This window comes from Primulina huaijiensis, chromosome 11 (assembly GCF_012295235.1).
Source record: "Primulina huaijiensis isolate GDHJ02 chromosome 11, ASM1229523v2, whole genome shotgun sequence".
Lineage (NCBI taxonomy): Eukaryota > Viridiplantae > Streptophyta > Magnoliopsida > Lamiales > Gesneriaceae > Primulina > Primulina huaijiensis.
Window position 1 is genome coordinate 24,122,042 of NC_133316.1, and position 20,713 is coordinate 24,142,754.

Here is a 20,713-nt window from a genome sequence, read left to right on the forward strand (position 1 = left end):
TTAGGCCCACTGTTAATGGGCAGAGCCTTAAAATTCATTATACTCCGGCCTCCAATATGGCCCAATCAAAGGATTTTGCGTTTATTCTGCCCTCTTTTTTCCCCTAATATTCCTAAAATTTCAATCTTCATAAAATTATTGAATACATGCAAAATTTTAAAAAAAATCCTGAAAAAATGGAAGCGTGATATGTATTACAACATTTGTCTTTATCTACAAACAAAGCTTCTTTTATTAATGAATTGCATTTATGCAACAATAATGTTCACCAAAAGACAAAGTTTGATTCCAAATAATTAAGTTAAAAACCTTGACGAAGCAAAGTAATAAAGATGATTTGAGTGCTATCTCTCCATTTTCTTTTTCATATTTAAGTTTTGTTTCACAAAATATGATAAATATCTCTTCTATCGTCGTGTCCTAATCTCAGGTTCATGCAAGAGCGACTTACACATATATAGCAACTACTTTGTATTCATTCTAACACTGTATATGATGAAATCATTTTAGGTTTTTAACATCAACCTAATTGTGATATGAGTACTTCATTTATCATAGCCTCTAATTCAAACCATAAGCTGGGAGGACGCAGGATTTTGATCTGTGGGACTTAAATCTTCTGAAATGAAACTAATATACCATAAACACAATTCTATATTTTTACGGGTAGATTGTTCCTTGTGTAGGACGTAGCCATAATAAAAACTACCCTATTTTCTGTTACAAAACAAGAACAAGCTGTGGAAAGAAAATACGTCGAAATGATCACAAAAGCTTCATGGCACTGGTGGGAGTGCATTACTAGTCACTATTGAATCCTGTTTCCACCGAAGCCAAGATTTTAACGCGCTAGCAATCTGTCTGTACAAATCCGTTTTAGCAGAAAACGAGGCAATGGAGTAACCCTTTCTCAATTTCTTACCAATCTTGATCTTCAATCTGAACATATTCACTCTCAACCACGACGGCCTTCTCCTTGAATCAGCTTTCTGCAACGACTTATAAATCAAGAACTGCGCCTTTCGATGCTTTATATCATCAGGGTCCCCAGTTTGGATCTTTGAGTAGGCATACCTTTTGTTCACATGAGCCATCTTCTTAGTTTATTGATCAAAAGGTGTTTTCTTTTTTTCTTTTGTGTTTGTTTTTCTGGTTGCTTTGGATATGAATTAGGTGCAGTATTTATAGTGAAAATATCAAGAATCGTGAAGTGATGAAACATGGCATGCGCATTTCACCTATAGTTTGAAAACATATAACATAAAATATAGATAATGTCAAATATATTTTTCTTATATAAACTGATTGCCCCAACTCAAACAGTACTGTAGATTATGTGTTTATGGTTTGATCTCATATCAGATTTAAAAAGACCATAACTTTTTAAATCTCTTACATTTTATTTTTCAGCTCATATAAATTTAATTAAAGAGAGTGTTAAAGAAATGCAACTTTAATAAAATATGTGCCGATCACAAGAAATATTTATTAAAAATTTTGTTGAGGTTTTGTAGTAAACGTGGCGTCAATAATGGGATAAAATAATCTATGGCTCTAACTTTTGAATTTAATATATGTAATTATTTCAGCAATAATAGTTCAACAGAACATACAGGGCCGGGGTGATTAATTCGATCGATGATGTAGCTGTATCCGTGGTAATGATATATTAATGTTTAATAAATTATTCAATTGGTCAAATGCAATGCTCAATTAATCTCAAGAGGGCGGCAAAACAAGAAATATTTAATATATTATTACAATTAATAACAACTAGAACAATGTTAATATATAAATATTATAAGTTAGATTAATGTACGACGTAAGAAAAGTGGGCAGCCTCTATTGAAGTCATTATGAACATATAAGGCAACACAGTCGGGGTGGGATGCATGCAACTAATGTTGGAGTCCAATCCATAATCAATTTATTAAGTGAATCAATAATGGTAATTTAAGACGACGATGATTGAAATGAGCCCTGAAGAGTCAAAATTTGGTAGGGACCCGCATCTCCACACATGCCCAAAATAATTTAGAAAATTATTTAATATAACATCATCATCTTTATATTAATCCGATCAAATTTCAAGTTTTAGTTTTTAAATGATTGAATCCTTGGATGTTATAATTGATCTGGTTAACGATTTAAAATATTTGAATTAGATAGTTGTTGATAAAGCAGCAAACATTCAATTTTACAAAATTTATAAAAACTGACACGGATAATTTAAAAACATGATCCTACATGCTATAACACCATTTTTTTTTATTTACTCGGTTTGGTTGTGTTTAAATTGTTAATCAGTGTCTGATTCAGATGTTCGATGGTATAAGTGTTGGGTAAGTTTAAAGATTATCTAGATCCAGGGGGGGTTTAACTCGGTGAAAATTCGTTCAGATTCACCTGCATAATTAAGAATACCTATCGACGCTATCAAAAATCAGATTTGCTCCTCCGCCAGAATAAGACGTTTCACAGAATTTATCGGCTTACGAGTTGGTTAATATTGGCATGTGTTTGATCGGTTTCTAGAAAGTCGCCGGTCCATCGCGGTTACGATGCCAGGCACACTTCATAAATCATAGATAGTGACGTAAATATCTGTAACAGGATTCCGGGATCTAACTAATCCACTTGTGAGGGACTCTGGATCTTGGAAATTCACATTTGCAACTAAACCAAAGAATCCTTGGCAACAGCATTCCCGGCTTTTGTTTTAACTAATCTGTGCATTAGGAACCAGTCCAAGGATGACCAAGAGTGTTCCTCAAATTACGTGCCACCGTAAAAATGCTGTGAGAACACCACACAAAAGTGCACAACCGCAATATGGACGTAGTTTTAACTCAGAAAGATATTCGGAACTTATAGCTACTGTGACAAAACAACTTACTTTTCAAAGCACAAAACCTAGGCTATTAATTCAACTGTCATTTTGAGCATAAAATACAGGCATAAGAAAAAAATTCCTGACGTGAGCCATCGCAAATAATGAATCTCAATCTTCTTCCAGGCTCTAATTTAATTACTCAATTCCACCGACTAAAATTGGGACAGTGGGAACCTTCAAGAGTGATGCAACCACAAAGAGATGCGCCTGTGTAATGGTGTGGCGCGAGCTTTTTTTCATCACTAGCGGATGGGGTGGTATTGAGCTGATATTCTTTTGGGAGGCAGCTTACGCAATATGTACAAAACAAGAGCCGAAGGTAGGATCTCGACAAGCTGTTTTAATAATCTATATTAGAACACACAATTATCTAATACTCACAGGTCGGCCTATAACAAAAGACAGAAACAGTACCGTATAGTAGATTAAATTTAGCATAGGATGGTCCAGTACATCAAGCGATGCATTTGAATCAAACGCTGATAGCATAACCTGCATTAGAAGGGAATAACCTCACCTCAGCCAGGAGCTAATTAAGCAATTTTAAAAGAAAACAAGACCCAGCAATAAATGTGAGTCTAGACACTAGAATATAACTCACCACGAAGCATCTTATAAGAAAACAAGTGAAGCATATCGCTGTCACAGATCCGACCTGTAACAAGAAATGTCTTAAAAGAAAATAAAAATTCAAATGAAAGCATGGATAAGCTATATCCCTACCATGCAGCACAGTACATACAAGCTCTTGGCCCCACGAGGCCTCAAATGAAAACAAGAATACTCACCAAACACCCACAAAAGTGTCCAACATGTGTACAGTAAACTAGAAGTTATAACACTTTATTACAAGTATTTATTCATTAACCCATCCCAAGATAATGCAGAACACAATATTTAATGATGATTGATATAGAAACAAAAACGAAATACTGCAACACAGTTCCCTCCCTGTTCAAAAAAGTGCTGAGTATGTTTTCCTTCAGTTTCAATACGTGAACCATCAGAAACTCAATTGTATCAAGAAGGCTTTCATTCTCAAAAAACCAGTACAACGCAACTATAGATGTACACCCGGTTCGATTCACAAACCTCTTGCAGTTTCTTTCTTCTTCCTTTAGATTCTATGGGGAAACGTCTCAGCATGAAAAATAGCCTAAACATCGAAAATATAATTTCAGAGACGCAGAAAAAAGGAAATACAAAGTGAGATTTGAAGAGATCAGTTGAAAGAAATTATGCAGAAGGGGCATATAAGAAGAAATTATCACTTACTTCCCTCCATATATCAGAAATCCCAGAGCTGCTATAAATGAAACCACTGCAGAAATTAAAGAGGACAATCAGCAACAGGCAGGTCATCTATCAGTAAATTAGGGGAACCAAGAAAGCCAAAGCTGCAGCAAAACATAAACATTAAAAATGAAACCAAAGAAACAGGATAGATTGACCTGCAATAAATATCTTTCCAATGAATTCCACAGTGGCATTATCATCTATCCAGAGGTATACCCAGATGCAAACCTGTTGTCAACACAGCTAATACCGTATTTAGCCAATCAAACCAGACACAAATATGAGAATAAGTCGATTAGGTAAACAGATGACAACACAATACTGGAGGTTGTCCAAAAAAACATAATTCTTACATTAATATATCCAGCATCGTATGTATGTTTTGCAAGTTAAATGAAAAGCTAGAACAGCTTTCCCAAACTATGCCCAATAAGTCAATTAGGTAAACAGATGACAACTCAATACTGGAGGTCGTCCAGAATACATAATTCTTACATAATATATCCATCATCGTATGTATGTTTGGCTAGTTAAATGAAAAGCTAGAACAGCTTTCCCAAACAACGCCCAATGAGTCGACAAGGTAAACAGATGACAACTCAATACTGGAGGTCGTCAAAGAAAACATGATTCTTACATAATATATCCGGCATCGTAGGTATGTTTGGCGAGTTAAATGAAAAGCTAGAACAGCTTCCACAAACTATGCCTTCCATTTATGAAAAAAGTTTTCTTTTGAATTTTAATCCACCGCACCTTAAAAAGAAAAGAGATACTAAGTTCTAGACAATTTATGCCTGCAGAACTCAATCATGAAACTGAAATAGACAAGAAAAGTAGAGTAAAGGAGGACCTGAAAGTTAAAAGGAATGGGATAATGTAATAGAAGAAGCTAACTTCCAAATATAGACAATGATCACAAATAGAATAGAATCAAGAGATAACAGTAAATAAGCCAAAACTGAAGATCAAATGCACAAGCACTAACCTGTATGAAGTAAATGGCACTATTGATAGAAATGTAGGTAATTCTCAGTTTATCTGTTGGCAAACTTCTAGCCTGACCAAATACAAGGATACAATTTTCCGTGAATTTTCATGTCACATAAAGATGTTGATATTCGCGAGTCACAAGCATCTGAATTCACCAACAGTTCAATCAGGACTGGAGAGAATTCCTCCAGCCAATAACCAATTATTGACTGCATTTGGGATACTCATACTCCAATTCAGTCATAGTTTGTCAATAACTCTACACTTATACCTGGTGATATATCTCGGCCCAAAAAAGAGCAAGAAGGGTATATGTGGAAAAGAACAGCAAGCCAGGAAGATCCAACAGCACCAAAGTTAGTGCCTGATTAATTACAGTTCATATCAGCAGATGAGGATAAAACCACTAAACAGCTAAATAGTCCACAGATGATCCTTAAGTTCACAATTGCAAGTGCTAAACAGACTTGTAAAAAACACAGTACTCAATTATTATGCACCTTTCAACTGAATAAAAAAGATTCTAAGAGAAAGTTTGTCAGCACAAAATGCAGTAGAAATAGATAAACTATTCTATCATCAGTGTCTAACAACTGTTAAAGTAAATCATACACAATAAAGCTTGAAATGTTAATAGTGACAGAACACAACAATAACTACTCGACCAGTAAAACAGCATTTCTAAGGACTAACGACAAAGAAAAAAGATGACCGATAATTAAACCAGGATGATTAACCCACTATGTGTATGTCAAGGAAATATCATTGTTTTTTCCCCAAAAACATTCTCTATTAATCCAATTCAGAAAGACTTCGAAAGCTACCGGTTATTTAACACATTATGATTTATAGCTCCTTAAACGACAATGACAAGCTTTTATCTTAGAGAATATTTAGCGGAGTAAAAGTACATAACGTGAGCCAAAATTGTTAAAAGAATAAGTAATAGTTGGGAAGGTGAACCTTACCTTAGGATGCAAAAGAAATACTTTCTGGTGAAATCCAAACATAACAGCACGCACTGAAATGAGTGCAAAGAGTGACATAATAATTAATTCAAAGAAGAAGCATGTAGGCAAAATTTGCAGCGATTTTCATACCTCCATTCACAATGAAGTTCATAAAGTGGAAAACCTTCTGAGTTGTCCAACCATACTCGGGCACCCTGAGCTCAATTCTTATCAATTGAATCTGCAGAGAAGATAAGACACCAAGTCAAAAAAATTAATTGCCCAATTAATAGAAGTCCTCAAAAGCAAATAATAACACGAAGCCAAAACATCATACAACAACAACAAGCCTTTATCCCACCAAGTGGGTCGAAGCCAAAACACGGAAACCAAGAAAAAAATTAAGAAGAAAAACTGAATGAACAACAAGACAAGTTCACAAAAAATGACTTTAAAACAAAAAGATTTGATCTTTTGTGAATCACGAAGAAAAATTTATACATTATGCACACAACAAATTGATTAAATAGATACAAACACAGACCCAACACTAATAACAAAATGATCCAGTCCGTCTCCAATTAAACCGAAATTGTTAATCGATAGACATACGAGAGCAACTAACGAAACGAGAGCGTAAGCAGCGCAGAGAGCAAAGAATATTCCGTCTTGCCACTCAACGGATTCATTGATCTCGTTCCACCAACCGGCAGACAGTTTTCCGACTCCGGTATCAATGGCCGGAAAGCTCATTGGCATTCTCATCGTTTCAACTCAGCTCTCCTTTTCCAAAAAATTAAAATCTGATTAGCTATCGAATACACAATAATTAATTAAATATATATTGAATCGAATGAGGAGATCAAATCGAAGAGGGAAGAGAAAACCCGAAGAACACAGGGGAACGCGAAGATTCTTACATCAATTAGGGATTTTCTACCTGTGACGACAAAAATAAATTATATTACAATTGGGCCACGCCGATATTATTCTGGATCGGGATGGGATAACTCCATGCCAGCGAGGACTGTTGTTACCAACGTTTTCTGCCTAATATCTATCCATTCAGCTTTATTACAATTTTCGTAAACTAATGATTTATTTACTCTAACCATTTTAAGTTAATTATAATAAATTATGTTTTTTTTTAAACTATCTATTCATATTTAGATAAAAACGATATTACAAAAAATAAAGTTTCATGAATCGTCTCATAAAATTGATCCGTAAAACGATATTAAAGAAATTTTAATAAATTATAACATGTTGTCTTATAATTGCCGTGCAATTCCCATATTTGCGCACCCATATTGTGCTTAACCATTTTGAAAATAGTTCATCATAATTAATTATCTCTTTAATAATTTAGACAACAAAATATATGTGCTTGACCGAGAAATCCGAGTCTTATCACGTACAACAATTGTTATCGATATCGCACAAACAAATCATGTATACTTCAATATTTAGATAGACTAGGAATGATCACGTGCGATGTACGTGGGTGATTAATAATAAAATATATACTAACAAGATTTAAATAATTTTTAAAATCGTTTAAATAACATCTTGTTTATGAGTATTTATTGATCTAAATATATCAAAACACAATAAATAAAAATACATCATAATGATAAATCAAATATATTCACTTATTTATATAACATTTTTCAATTTGCATGATTATAACATAATGACAGCTCTCTCAAATTAACAAAGATAATTTTCATCCAAATATCATTCACAATGGAAAACAATAAAAATAAAATTAAGAGAATATTATATTTTTCTAAAATCAAAATCACAATGTATTTAAATGGAGTGCATATAGTGACTGTCAAATAAAATTCTCTTAATTAACTAAATTATCATAATGATGTTAAAATAAAACCCCTAAACTTGTTATTAAGTTAAATATCAATTGTGTTTTTGCTAACTTTTAAATCCTTGCGAATTTTGTTTAACTTTTTTTTTTTTTAGAATAGATATTATACATCAACTCATCTATTTTAAACTGTATAGTAGCTCAATCATCATGATTCGATCGCTGTATCCAACAAGGACAATTATTGCACTCCAACAATATCAATAATTACACTAATTGCAATATATGAGAATTGATCTCATGACTTTGACTCTTATATATTCCAATTGTAGGATCATGCATTTGCCGCTTTACCAAAGGTTATAACCAGGGTAACAATGCAACATTAACTAAAATCTTTTAAAATCGTAAAAGAATTCAAACGTCACATTTCGATTGTTATACCTTACATAAACAATTATTGCACCTAACAAATATGATATAGTTGTTATTTTACATTCTAGAAACCATTTTTCTAAATCAAATTTATTCTCACTAATCAAATAATTTCATCGAACACAAAGTAGTTTTAATTACTAATAATAATTTAAACACAAATATTAATTGTTAGGGTGACCACTATATGTCCTCACCTATGCTTCATTAAATTGCAATCATAATAATAATGCACAATGAATTGATAAACATAACTTAGTTAATTTATTAAGTGAGTAATATTAAATAACAATTTTGTTATTTTGAAATGTGAAAAATAGCTTATATATATAAACTCATCATATATAATGCTAAATTAATTAATATGTAGAAAAGAGAAAAAATTGTTTTTTATGTATGTAATTTCATCATATACAATTAGAAATTAATTAATAGGTTGAAAAGAACAAACAGTATAACAAATAATATATTATATATGATGATTTCGTAATAGAATAATGTTAATATAATCATATTTTGTATTATGTTTAGAACGCAATTGAAAATTGATAACAAAATATATAATAATAGAAACTTTAATTTTAAAAACATTTTTTATCTAAAATATTATCATAATACATAATGAATCATAAGTGAAATCACTAAATTGTTGAGTAACTATTTATTTAATTATTACTTAAATCAATTTATTGGAATTTGTCAAAAATTTAGCATTTCTTATCATCTACATAAAAATATCAAGAGCTTCATAAATTCATTGATATTAATTAAAAAATTTAATTTAAATACATAAAAAAATTCTTAAGTTCCTAAAAAAATTATTTTATAGTTATATCTGAAATATTAAACATTTTATTAGAAGTTTTTTTCTTATCAGCTATATAAAAATATCAAGAGTTTCACAAATTTATAGACATTAATTAGTAAAAATAACTTAAATTAAATATATAAAATTTATAAAAAATAATATAACGTGTTTATAATATTATGAAAAAATTGAAAAATATAGTTGAAGAACTCACAAATTTTATTAGTTATATTTTAAAAATTAAAGCGAGTTACACCCATATATGGTACAAGGTTTTCTACCCCGCAATGAGATGTACAAGTAGTAAAACCACAATTAAAAAATAATTCATTAAAAAAGTAATTTGAGAAAAGTATTGCAAAATTGCAATCACAGAATAATTTTACGTTAAAAAAATATTCTTACAAATAATCTTTAACATATTTCAATATCTACAAAATATACGATGCTTCTTAGTTCATATTTTAAAATCAATTTGTTATAAAAGTGACTTATTTATATGTAAAATAAAAGAAAAGATAAGATATAAATATTAAATATTCATTAGCAACCATGAAGAAATACACTAATTTTAGTAACAAATTTTAGTAGCAACAAAGAAAAATAATGGGTAAATTGATAAATTCAATATATATTAATATCCAAAAGCATTTAAGATAGACAATAAATTATAAAAGAATCTATAAAAAAATTATTATTTTAAAATAAATTTATTATAAAAGTGACTTATTTATATGTAAAATAAAAGAAAATATAAGATATAAATATGAAATATTCATTAGCAATTATGAAGAAATACACTAATTTTAGTAACACATTTTAGCAGCAACAAAGAAAAATCATGGGTAAATTGATAAATTAAACATGCATTAATATCCAAAGGCATTTAAGATAGACAATAAATTATAAAAGAATCCATTAAAAAATTATTGATTAAATTTGCTAAATTAAATGAATAAAGGTATATTAAAACATTCATAATTAGAAGTGAAATATTTATATGTATGTTAGATGTTAGATTTTACTAAGAAATGTAAATAAATAATTTTTCTGGCTTAAAATTTAAAAAAGAAATAGGAATGTGTATTAATGTCCAAATACATTTAAGATGGACAATGAATTACAAAAAAACTCCTAAAAACATATTAATTTAATTTGCTAATTTAAATTAACAAGAAAATTTAATTAAATAATTTTTTTGGCATAAAAGTTAGGAAAGAAAGAAGAATTTGTATTAATATTCAAATTCATTTAAGATGGACAATGAAGTGCAAAAAAAACTTTTAAGATAACCTATTAATTTGTTTGCTAAGTTAAATTAAATTAAATAAATGAATAAAGACAAATAAGAAAATTAACAAATGAAAGTGATATATTTATATGTATATATGTTAGATAGATAGATATGTTAGATTAGATTAGATATTCTCACATAGCATTTACATGAGCTTGACCGAGAAATCCGAGTCTGAATTGCAACGTGGAATCTCATCATTAATCTGCAAGAAAAGTTGTCGTTTCTATTATGCTTGAAAACAAAGTGTTTTCATTCAAGATCCTCGTTTTATTCCAATCTGTCGTGTAATTTTAATAATTATTAATCAATAAATTTTGTTGGNTTTTTTTTTTTTTTTTTTTTTTTTTTTTTCCCTCAGCTATGTTGGGCACCTATTTGATCTTAGCTTCATGGAGAACAATGGATACAAAGAATGCATAGATTCTGTTACCAAGTAGAAAAAGGTTCTAAACGAGGGGTAGGCATTCTGTCTTCTTGCAAGGACAATGAAGAAGAATCCATTAAAAACTTCCAAAAGTTATGTCAATGAAATTCAGGCATCACAGAAATATGATGGTAATGGGGAGGAATTATTCCCAATCTCCAGAAGTATTTCTATGAATACAGGTTAGAATCAGAAACATATGTAGCTTTTTTCGTTTCATATTTTGTTTTCTTATTTTTCTCGTGGATTGTGATGTTCTTGAGAAATTTCCTACATCTGAAGATCGACTCTGAAGGTTATCTGACATTGTAAATCGATCTTTCACAATGTTTTGATCATAAAATATTTGTAAGGTAACGGAAAACAAAGGATGATAGCTGAAGATGTACTAAGGCATGGAAATGTGATGAGAGTTCCGGCCAAAGTATTCACCTTTCGTGAACTGGCGATTGCTACAGAAAACTTCAGTTCTGAACTTCTAGTGGGTGAAGGAGGCTTTGGAAGAATCTACAAGGGTCATATTAAGAATATCAATCAAGTATTTGCCACCTCTCTACTACTTTTGGGTTTCAAGTTATGTTTCAACGTATAATTTTCACGTTATTCTTGTCAAGATTGTTGCTGTGAAGCAGCTTGACAGAAATGGGGTTCAAGGAAACCGGGAATTCCTAGCAGAGGTCATGACATTAAGCCTCGTTCACCACCCGAATCTGGTAAATTTGATTGGATATTGCGCAGATGGCCGCCAAAGGATACTGGTGTATGAAATCTTTAGAAGATCATCTTCATGGTAAATACCTCAGAATGATTTGATAATATTAATGTTGGAAAAAGAATCTTGTCTAACTGGGTTCAATTTGTTGGTGGTTCCGAGGGTAAAGTCGCTATTTTTTTTATGTTTACAGATTTGCCACCTGATAATAAGCCTCTGGATTGGTACACCAGAATGCAGATAGCTAAAGGTGCAGCACAGGGACTTGAGTACTTGCATGATACAGCAAACCCTTCAATAATATTCCGGGATTTCAAGATTTCTAACATATTGTTGGACGAGAAGTTCAATCCTAAGCTGTCGGATTTTGGACTCTCTAAGTTGGGTCCAAAAGATGGAGAGGATCATGAGTCCACTAAATTGATGGAGATGTATGGATACTGTGCACCAGAGTATGCGAAAACTGGCCACCTTACTAGTAAATCTGATGTTTATAGTTTCGGGGCTGTGTTTCTTGAGATAATTTCAGGGAGGAAAGCAACAGATAACTCAAAACCAGCTGAAGAGGAGAATCTAGTAGAATGGGTTAGTTAACTAACTTATTTTCAATCAAATTTATTGAACTCACGTTCCAGTTTCACAGGTCGAACGATATTTTATTCTGAGCAATTTTGAAACTCAATGTTTTGAATCTCGAGTGCGCAGGCAAAGCCTCTTTTCAAGGACAGAAGCAACTTTACGTTGATGGCGGATCCATTGCTTGAAGGGAAGTATCCGGAGAAGGGTCTGAATCAAGCTCTTGCTATTGCAGCTATGTGCCTTCAAGAAGAAGCCAGCACACGACCTCTCATTGGGGACGTTGTCACCGCACTTGAATATTTAGCCATGGAGACAGATGAAGATATGAGTGCAACAGATACGTAAAAAATTACTGAGGTAAATAAATTTTCTAGGACCTTGAATAAGGACAGGATCGATATATTCTTGTTACATATATGCCACACTAGAATCATGGTAAGCAAGGAAGAAAAAAGGATAATGTGGTACGAGAATTGTTAGAATAGGGACTATATTTAGACAGCGGCATGCATTTTCTCTTCGGCTATATTCATGTAAAGATACTTGAGCTATCATTTTTTTAAAACAAAATTTAACTCTCATTTTACAATGGAATGATAAGGAAATCTGGCCGTCCTATTGTTTCTGTTTTCGGCTTTTTTTTTTGGCCTATAAACTTTTGTGAGAATTTTTCGTGAAAATTTACTTACAAGCAAAGAGTAGGGCCAACTACCACCTCTCTTTGTATCAGCTTCAAGATTTTGAGTATTTGACAGCTAAATATAGGTGTGCATCATTAATCCCCTGCTATTTGCAACTCCTAATAGCGAAAATAACAGACCAGACTCCACTCTTCCTTCTCTTCTTCCTAACAAGAAACCATTAAAAACCAGAAACTAGACCAAGATTACCAATGTGCAAATGCGGTTTCTTTACAGTTTCTAAAATCGATTGCTTATTTCGTGGCAGAGGCTCCAGGTCAAGGAGAAGAGATGGGTTTTCATAATGTGTTATGCATGATGTTGGAGCCCATTAATTCCTGGTATGAGCCTTCTTTAACATATTTCCGCACCTGATGTGACTCGAACAGTCGAAGTTCAGGCTCGAGTAATGAGAAGCCAACACGCCCACCTATCTTTGACATCATATGTGTTGACTAACATAGTGTGCTTAAAGTTGGACAGCTTGAAGGATAAATGTAACGATTGAGTTTGTTTGTTTCTTCGTTTAGGCTTTCCAGTGACAGCAGCTGTCAAATTTTAAAACAATTTCAATGCACTTCTAAAATGAGCTTTCTTAGAACGGAGCGTATAATGCCTTCTGACCATGAAATCTATCAGCTCTCGAAGAAATCATTACCATACGCAATGACATATACAGTATCCTCAAAATAAATATATATTTTTTTGGAAATGTTAATGCATATGTGCCATTTTCCTATATTTAAAAAATAGAAGGTGGAAGAAAACACCAGGAGCGACAATTTGCAAAAGATGGAAATAGTTTTATATGGCTTCCATTCTAGCGGAATAATCATCATATTCACCACTTGTAGGCAACCAAATTTTAAGTGGCTTTTCTTTTCAAATTTTACCACATGGATTTCTTTTCAATTTTTCTAAAAAAATCAGTACCGAATTTCTTTTTCCAGGAAAGTCATCTTTTGACAAAATAAATCTCTAGAGAAATGCTGCTACGATTTCTTTTAGTTGTGATAAAAGTTAAAATCTAGTAGTACAACAGATACAACTAATCAAAGCCTAAACAACAGATGGTCCATATCTTTTACATAAAGAAACAAACAAGAATTGCTGAATTCAGAGCATACTTTGTACAGTTGAACGTCTCAAGGCTGGAGTTAGGCATACCAGAGTCGATCAACGCCTGATCAGCTGAAACTGTGATCATAAACTGAGTTTACTTAAAGACGTTGCAGATACCTCCTTGATCAGTTCTTCTTTACCTTCATCGCCAGCAAAAATAACCCCAATGGATTTATGTGCTAGCAGAAGAATTTCCCTCCTTCCAAGACCTTGCAATCGAGAATTGGACAAAGAAAACCAACAAGGAGGCTAACATCGTTAAGAAACAAAATTTTATATAAAATCAACAAAACAACTTGAACCTACCAAATGCAGAAGAGGTTTTAAGATCAATTAAGCACTAAAGCATTAATGCCATGAGAATCATAATAATATTTTTCATGAATATATGATTATTTTACCTTTAATTTGCTTACCTGATTCTTGCCTCACGTCGAGATTCTAAAGTAGATAAAGCTTAGCGCATGAGGTTGGCGTCTCTGAATCCTATGTCTGTACTTCAGAAAACCACACTACATATGTCTGAATCCATTGTTCACTTTGGTAGTTCCATTTATGCTAGAAATTCAATTCTCAACCCTCACCATTGTTTTTCCATATGTTGTGCGGTATATTTAGACAAGTTCAGAGCTTTTTTTTCTTTTTTCTCCTCCTCTCGTCTCACATTCGATACATTGGTGTCAAATAAGTTACAAATTATCGACATAATTGCACAAATTTTAAGCACCACTTTGTAGATTTTGATTTCTCACACCCTATGTTGATTTTGAGAAAGTACGTAATTATAATGCGCTAGTAAACTAATGTCATATATATTATGTTTATCTATAGAATTTCTGTGATGGGCATTATGAGAAAGTTTTGGACTTGGAAACCCACGCACACATCGTCTGCCATCCTTATCGAGGATGGCTGGTTCATTTACCACTCCAGGGATCCTTTTTTCTCAACGCATTAAGATTAGGTAGGCACAATGATCTCACCACATTTAAGGATGGATATACATACATTCATATTCATATATAATACCACTCCTTCCTTCGTCTTTATTCATGTTCCCGGTATATATTTTTCAAAATAGATTTAGCATTAATTTTTAAAATCAAATATTGCATATGAAAAAGTTTTTACTTTTTACCATGAACTGATACCTTGAAATGCTATAGAAGTTAACATGGCGAAAAACCGAATCCGAAAATATTTTAACTCATGATCAAGACAAAATAGCAGTAGAAATAAGAATACAAATGCAAGGGAAACCACTGCATGTTCGTTAGGAAGTGCCAAAATTTCATGGTTCCATGGTGTTCCTACTAACCCGACTTCTATCAAATGCCTGAAGAATATATTAGTTCTGACACGGACACAGAAACATAATACACATACGTTAATATCAAGCTGTAGTTTTTACTACATGATTCCCAATGGGCAGAGTCAATGCCCGAACCAACTACCCTTGCCGAGCGGTATAAATCTATCTGATTTCTCATGAAAAAAAGCACACACTGCGAGGATTAAAGCAAGGTGCGTTCTTGACTTCTACCCTTGTTTCATGCCCGTAAACAAATCGTTGTTAGTCCATCTCTGTTGTCGCTGCAACGTACAAGACAAAGAAAACTGACATTAGATGATAATGTACTGCTATTGATCGAAGTTAAAGGGTATTGAAAGTGGAAGCTACTGAGATTTGACTAATTAATACTTCAGTCTGCTTATCGACTAGGAAAAATTACCACAAGTTTCTGAGTCATGCGGTGTCACATAGTACAGCGCCTTTGATCCTTTCAACAGTGCACTTTATAAGGTTATTAACCGTAGCTACCGAGCCTAACGAAAGTTTTGCCGTTGGAACAGAATCGACTAATATCTGGAAGGCCACAGTCAGTAAAGATCCGCCGGACCCAACCTCGGGAGTTTCTCTCGTCGAATTATTTGTTCCATCAGGAAGTATAGCGAAACCAGATGGTAGAAGAGCTACATAGTCTGGATCGCCCCCACTTATGACAACATCCATAGCCACAATATCAACTGGAGCATAGATAACATAAGATCCTGTTGAATCAATGCAGCTCTCTTGTAGTATGAGCATATTGCTTTGGCTTGAAGTTGCACTCTGCTAAGAAACAATAATGGTTTTAAAGTTTACGATACAAAATTATAACATGGGAAAATATAGAAATGATTTTCGAATTTATTGAACTCACATTGACACGTAGTAAAGAGACCGAGTTTCCTGGATGACGGCCATTTGCTATATGCGCCATTTCTTGAACAAGGTCGCCGTTTGACAGAATATCCCACTTTAATATCACAGAAAGAAATCAAAATGATTTAGCAATAACAATAAATGAAAGAATTGAAACTGTATAGAGTGAATAATATTCAAAATTGATGAATTCTTGGACTTGACAATTATATAAAAGCAACTTAAGTTACTGTACCTCACTTCTCGAATTCTCGTCCCGTACGAAATCGAACACTCTTTTTGGTGGAACTGGGAGCCAAAATGAAGTGGCAGCACTAAGCACAATACCCGGAGGCCTCCCTGGATCATCTATGCTTTTTCTAGTCATGACTCGAACATCATCAGCGCCACTTCCAGACAAAGTTGTCCACGTGTGTGCAGTCGAAGCACCAACGCCTGTGCAGAAGCTCATCACCATTCTCTCGGCCAGCTTCAACATGCTCTTTCTACCTTCCGGGGAAGAAATCACTGCAACACGTACGTGCAATACAATTAGAAATTTGAAAGCCACGGATTCAAAACACCTAACCCCACAATCCCCTTTAAAGAGGCCAATCAAATAGTCGAATTGTAGCATTATGGGTCTTTCACAGGTCTTTTTGAAGAAAAATAAGGAATTTTTTAATGCTGTAAGAGAGATCCGATCATTATGCCTCAAGGTATAAATACACGCGTACCACCAACATCTCCTGCTGAAATGTTATTAGTCACAACACTTTCCAGTCGTTCACACTGTCGGTCTAGCGTTGCAACCCAACGTCGGGCACCAAATGCAAGCCCAGAATTGACTAATGGTTTGTAGATGTTGTGAACCGCTCTATCATCCACTTCGACATGTTCAATCCACGTAACCTAGCAATTAACAGAGATGCACATCTGAGAAGATAAACATTATTGTATTATCAACATAAACTGAAGTTTAAAATGGCTGGCATTACTTGTACCTTTGAGTAACCATTTGGTAATTCTTGAATTAAACAACCAGATGGCCTTCTTCTGCATCTTGGTAAGGAAGCAGGTTGTAAATTGTCCAAAGAAACGTCAACAACAGCCCAAGTCCCGTCAGCATGGTGTTTGCAATATCTTGCAAAGTAGTTTTCGCGAGTTGGGACCAAGGGAGAGGGAACTTGGAACTCGGCAGTCATCTGATGTTAAACAAAAGAGTATCATAGGAATAGACTCTATAAAATTTGATAACTATTATGATATCTTAAAATTAAAAAAATAAGGTCCATTACAATTAAAATAACAAATTAGTACACCCAATCTCCAGACATACCACTTGCAACGCTCCATTATAGTTTCCAGCCACACCAGAAGATAAGACTTCCAAAGTCATCGCTCTAGATACAATGCTTGAAAACAGACTAGCCCAGTGGTTCTGTAAATATCAAATGTAACATGAAACACTTTGCAAAAGAGTAAAAACTCTATCATTTGATGTTGCACCTATGCAAAATCATACCGAATCCATTAGAGTCTCCACCAGAGTGGCATGATTCATAATCACAACAGTTGACTCACGAGAAGCTTCGGATTTCAAGCACAAAGGCTTCGGATCAATCCCTCGTGGGAATATCCGCATATACTCGTCTTCATTCAACGTCTCTGCAGAATTATCAGTGCTGGGAATCCATAAGGGCTCTCCTGCTTGTGCCATTCTTATCAATTCTTCCATTGCTGCAACAGCAAGCTCGATGATCATTGGCTTGTCCGCATCCGTAGGAAAAGATACTGTCCTAAGAAGATCAGCAGCTCCATAAATCCCCCCAGCCATGCCTGCCTGAGGCCCAAAATTCCCCATTCCTAGATCAAGTGAACGAGATGCTCCCGGAGAAAGACGTGGATACGAGAGCATTGGTTTTCCGACGTACTTTGCAGCAATGCTGGATATTCTATCGATCTAAAAACATATGTATACCATTGACATAGGTCCAGAATACTACATCTCAAAATTATATTCTTGAAAATGGAATCGAAGAGTTGAACTTTTCAAGTTCTTCAATTTTATATACCTCTTCTCTTAATCGAGAATTTTCGATCCTCAGATGCTGCTCATCGAACGACATCTCGCCTATGGCAGCTGGGCCTCCACAATTTGGACAAGTAGCATTGCCGATAGCCTCCTTATACCGTATGTTGTCAGCATGAAGCTTCTCATTTTCAGTTCTTAGCTGCGTATTTTCATGGCGTTCGTGTTGAGCCTGTAATTTCTTTCACTCACAGTTGAAGAACTTTCATAAAAGAGAAACAAAGGCTAAAAGGCATGGTTCTAAAATACCAAAAAAGTGGAAAATGATCAAGAAATACACTTCACCTTCATTTGTGTACGCTTATTCTGAAACCAAAATTTAACTTGCAATGGCTCCAAATTCAATCGATGGCCAAGCTCCTTCCTCTGTTTATCATCAGGGTGCGGGCATTCTTTAAAAAATCTGTCAAAACATGAGTAAATTAATGGATCAATATCGTTAAGAGAAAATGACCCTTTACAACATACAATGGTAAATCACACTACAACATTGAACGTACGATTCCATCTCCTGGATTTGAAGTTGCGTGTGGCGATGATATTGTTTCTTCTTGGGACGTTGATTTGTATCTAGGTCATCGCCAGAGGGGGCTTCCATTATTTCCGTCCCCGATTTGCTTTCATATTCATCATCCTTTATAAGATCCATTTCGTTTTCCGGAGGTTTATGTCCCATATCCAGCGAGTGAAGGTGGCTATCAAACATGTTTGGCTGAAACATCTTAAATATAATGGTAATGGAGTCTGCCCAAAAGCTATAGTAGTCTCTAATCTGACATAAAAAGTTTTAGTGAAATCAGAGATATCTTTCCACCAGGAAAAAATAAATAAAGGTACCAACACAATAAAATCTGAAGATATCTTCAAGCAATTAATGATGATATCAAGTCAACAGATCTCTTTCTTTATTATCTACAAGAAATATATTCACATGAAAACAGCCATTTACAAATGAACTAGACGAGGGCCAGGCGGGAGTTAACAATACAGACACTTCTCAAACGACAAAAAACTAGAAGTGTATTTTTTTCCCCTAAAATCGAGTTTCACCGCCTTCAGAAGAAACGCTGTAACACCTTCAAGAGTGTGTTTATAAAAAAAACTTCAAAGTTTATAAAGAATAATTTTGCGTGGTGATTAATGGCCAACTTTTGACAGAGACCGTACTCCATTAAAACAAGCTGTGGGATGGTTGAATTTGCATTTTTTAGTCACAACTTATTTGTACCTTTAACTTGTTGAAAAAGGAGAGTCCTTATTTAATTCAAAAAAGATGCAACTCATGGTATCATTGTATACCGACCTTACAAACTATTCCTTCGAATCATGCAGGTGATCTTCTGAGTTGCCGGGAAATTAATTCCATCATGGAAGTTGCAGGTCTTTACCAAGAAACCCTAGAAAGCTTGGTGCTTGATTTCTTCGTAATTCGGGTTAAGCTTTAAGGGCGCTTTCAAAAGCCAGTTCATTGAGTTTAACTAGAGTCTTCCGGCAGTGCCTGAGTCAATAACAAGTGAAATGGTAACATGTAACACCAGCTGACCAACAATGGACTTCTGTTTTCCAGTTTCCGGTTTCCACGGAAAACTTTTTATATCTTCTGTGTCTTAACGTGCCAAAAAGAATACAGACAANATATGGGATCCTACTCAAATCTTCTCTCTCCGCAAGCAGAGAAAACAAAAGAAGAAAGACGACAGGTGTATTAGAAACTTATCGATCTTGGAACTTTACACTCGAAATGATGCATGCAAAATGTTGTTTAAAAAAACTTACGGCTTTGTAAACCACCCCATTCGAGAATTAGGGTTAACCGGAAGAGTGAAGGTTGAGATCTGGTTTTTTAAGGCTGAAACACCACTTTCTTCGCCTCTCTCTTTTTTATTTTTTTTACCAGGAATGTGTATAAAAAGATTGTTTTTTTTATAAGTTTAATTGCAGATGGTGCTTTTCTTGTGAATAGAATTTAAGACGGGAACTCATGTCGTTGAAAGAGAAATTAAAAGAAGGCGATATATAAAAATCAAGAGAATGAATTCGAGAAGGTGAAGGAAAGAGAAAGACGAACAGGTGGAGAAGATGTACGTGGTAGCGGAGGAGTTATTGCAAAGCATTAATGGCTGTGTATATGTGTGGGGGGGGGAGAGCCCACTGTCTATACAAAGGAGAAGTCCTTCGAGGTTGGTATCCATTGTTTAAATTTGCTCCAGAAAAATTAACCACAATATGACACTTTATAAAATTAACCCCAAATTCATAGACAAAAACTTGTATGAGATGGTTTGACGGATTGTATTTTGTGAGACGGATCTCTTATTTGGATCATCCATAAAAAAGTATTACTTTTTATGCCAAGAGTATTACTTTTTATTGTGAATATTGATAAAATCTCGTCTCACAGATAAAGATTCGTGAGACCGTC

The 20,713-nt window shown here is 33.9% G+C and overlaps 2 protein-coding genes and 1 pseudogene across 8 annotated transcripts; 1 reads left to right on the plus strand and 2 right to left on the minus strand.

Annotated features, from left to right (window-relative positions):
• Positions 1-2,818: 2,818 nt before the first annotated feature.
• On the minus strand, positions 2,819-7,188 carry LOC140988879 (tobamovirus multiplication protein 1-like). Of its 4 annotated transcripts, none has more exons than XM_073457957.1 (12): positions 7,053-7,188; positions 6,745-6,915; positions 6,283-6,373; positions 6,151-6,203; positions 5,454-5,546; positions 5,178-5,249; positions 4,345-4,417; positions 4,169-4,214; positions 3,986-4,049; positions 3,495-3,548; positions 3,308-3,385; positions 2,819-3,228 (listed from the first exon to the last, which is right to left on the minus strand). In XM_073457957.1, exons 2-12 carry the CDS (start codon positions 6,895-6,897, stop codon positions 3,136-3,138), a joined length of 870 nt encoding a protein of 289 aa, XP_073314058.1. In that variant the 5' UTR covers positions 6,898-6,915; positions 7,053-7,188; the 3' UTR covers positions 2,819-3,135. The 4 variants fall into 4 exon arrangements, with proteins under 4 accessions (XP_073314058.1, XP_073314060.1, XP_073314056.1 ...); XM_073457959.1 differs by having other exon boundaries at positions 7,073-7,172; XM_073457955.1 differs by having other exon boundaries at positions 7,020-7,159.
• Positions 7,189-10,842: 3,654 nt separating this feature from the next.
• Positions 10,843-13,722, plus strand: LOC140988878 (probable serine/threonine-protein kinase PBL23; annotated as a pseudogene).
• Positions 13,723-15,262: 1,540 nt separating this feature from the next.
• Positions 15,263-20,380, minus strand: LOC140988876 (homeobox-leucine zipper protein MERISTEM L1-like). 4 transcript variants are annotated; one of them, XM_073457954.1, is made up of 13 exons: positions 20,068-20,380; positions 19,595-19,789; positions 18,792-19,003; positions 18,577-18,694; positions 18,275-18,463; positions 17,725-18,162; positions 17,539-17,640; positions 17,204-17,404; positions 16,937-17,111; positions 16,456-16,727; positions 16,219-16,314; positions 15,748-16,127; positions 15,263-15,607 (listed from the first exon to the last, which is right to left on the minus strand). In XM_073457954.1, exons 3-12 carry the CDS (start codon positions 18,995-18,997, stop codon positions 15,762-15,764), a joined length of 2,163 nt encoding a protein of 720 aa, XP_073314055.1. In that variant the 5' UTR covers positions 18,998-19,003; positions 19,595-19,789; positions 20,068-20,380; the 3' UTR covers positions 15,263-15,607; positions 15,748-15,761. The 4 variants fall into 4 exon arrangements, with proteins under 4 accessions (XP_073314055.1, XP_073314052.1, XP_073314053.1 ...); XM_073457951.1 differs by having other exon boundaries at positions 18,792-19,063; positions 20,068-20,379; XM_073457952.1 differs by lacking the exon at positions 20,068-20,380 and having other exon boundaries at positions 18,792-19,063; positions 19,595-19,921.
• Positions 20,381-20,713: the final 333 nt, after the last annotated feature.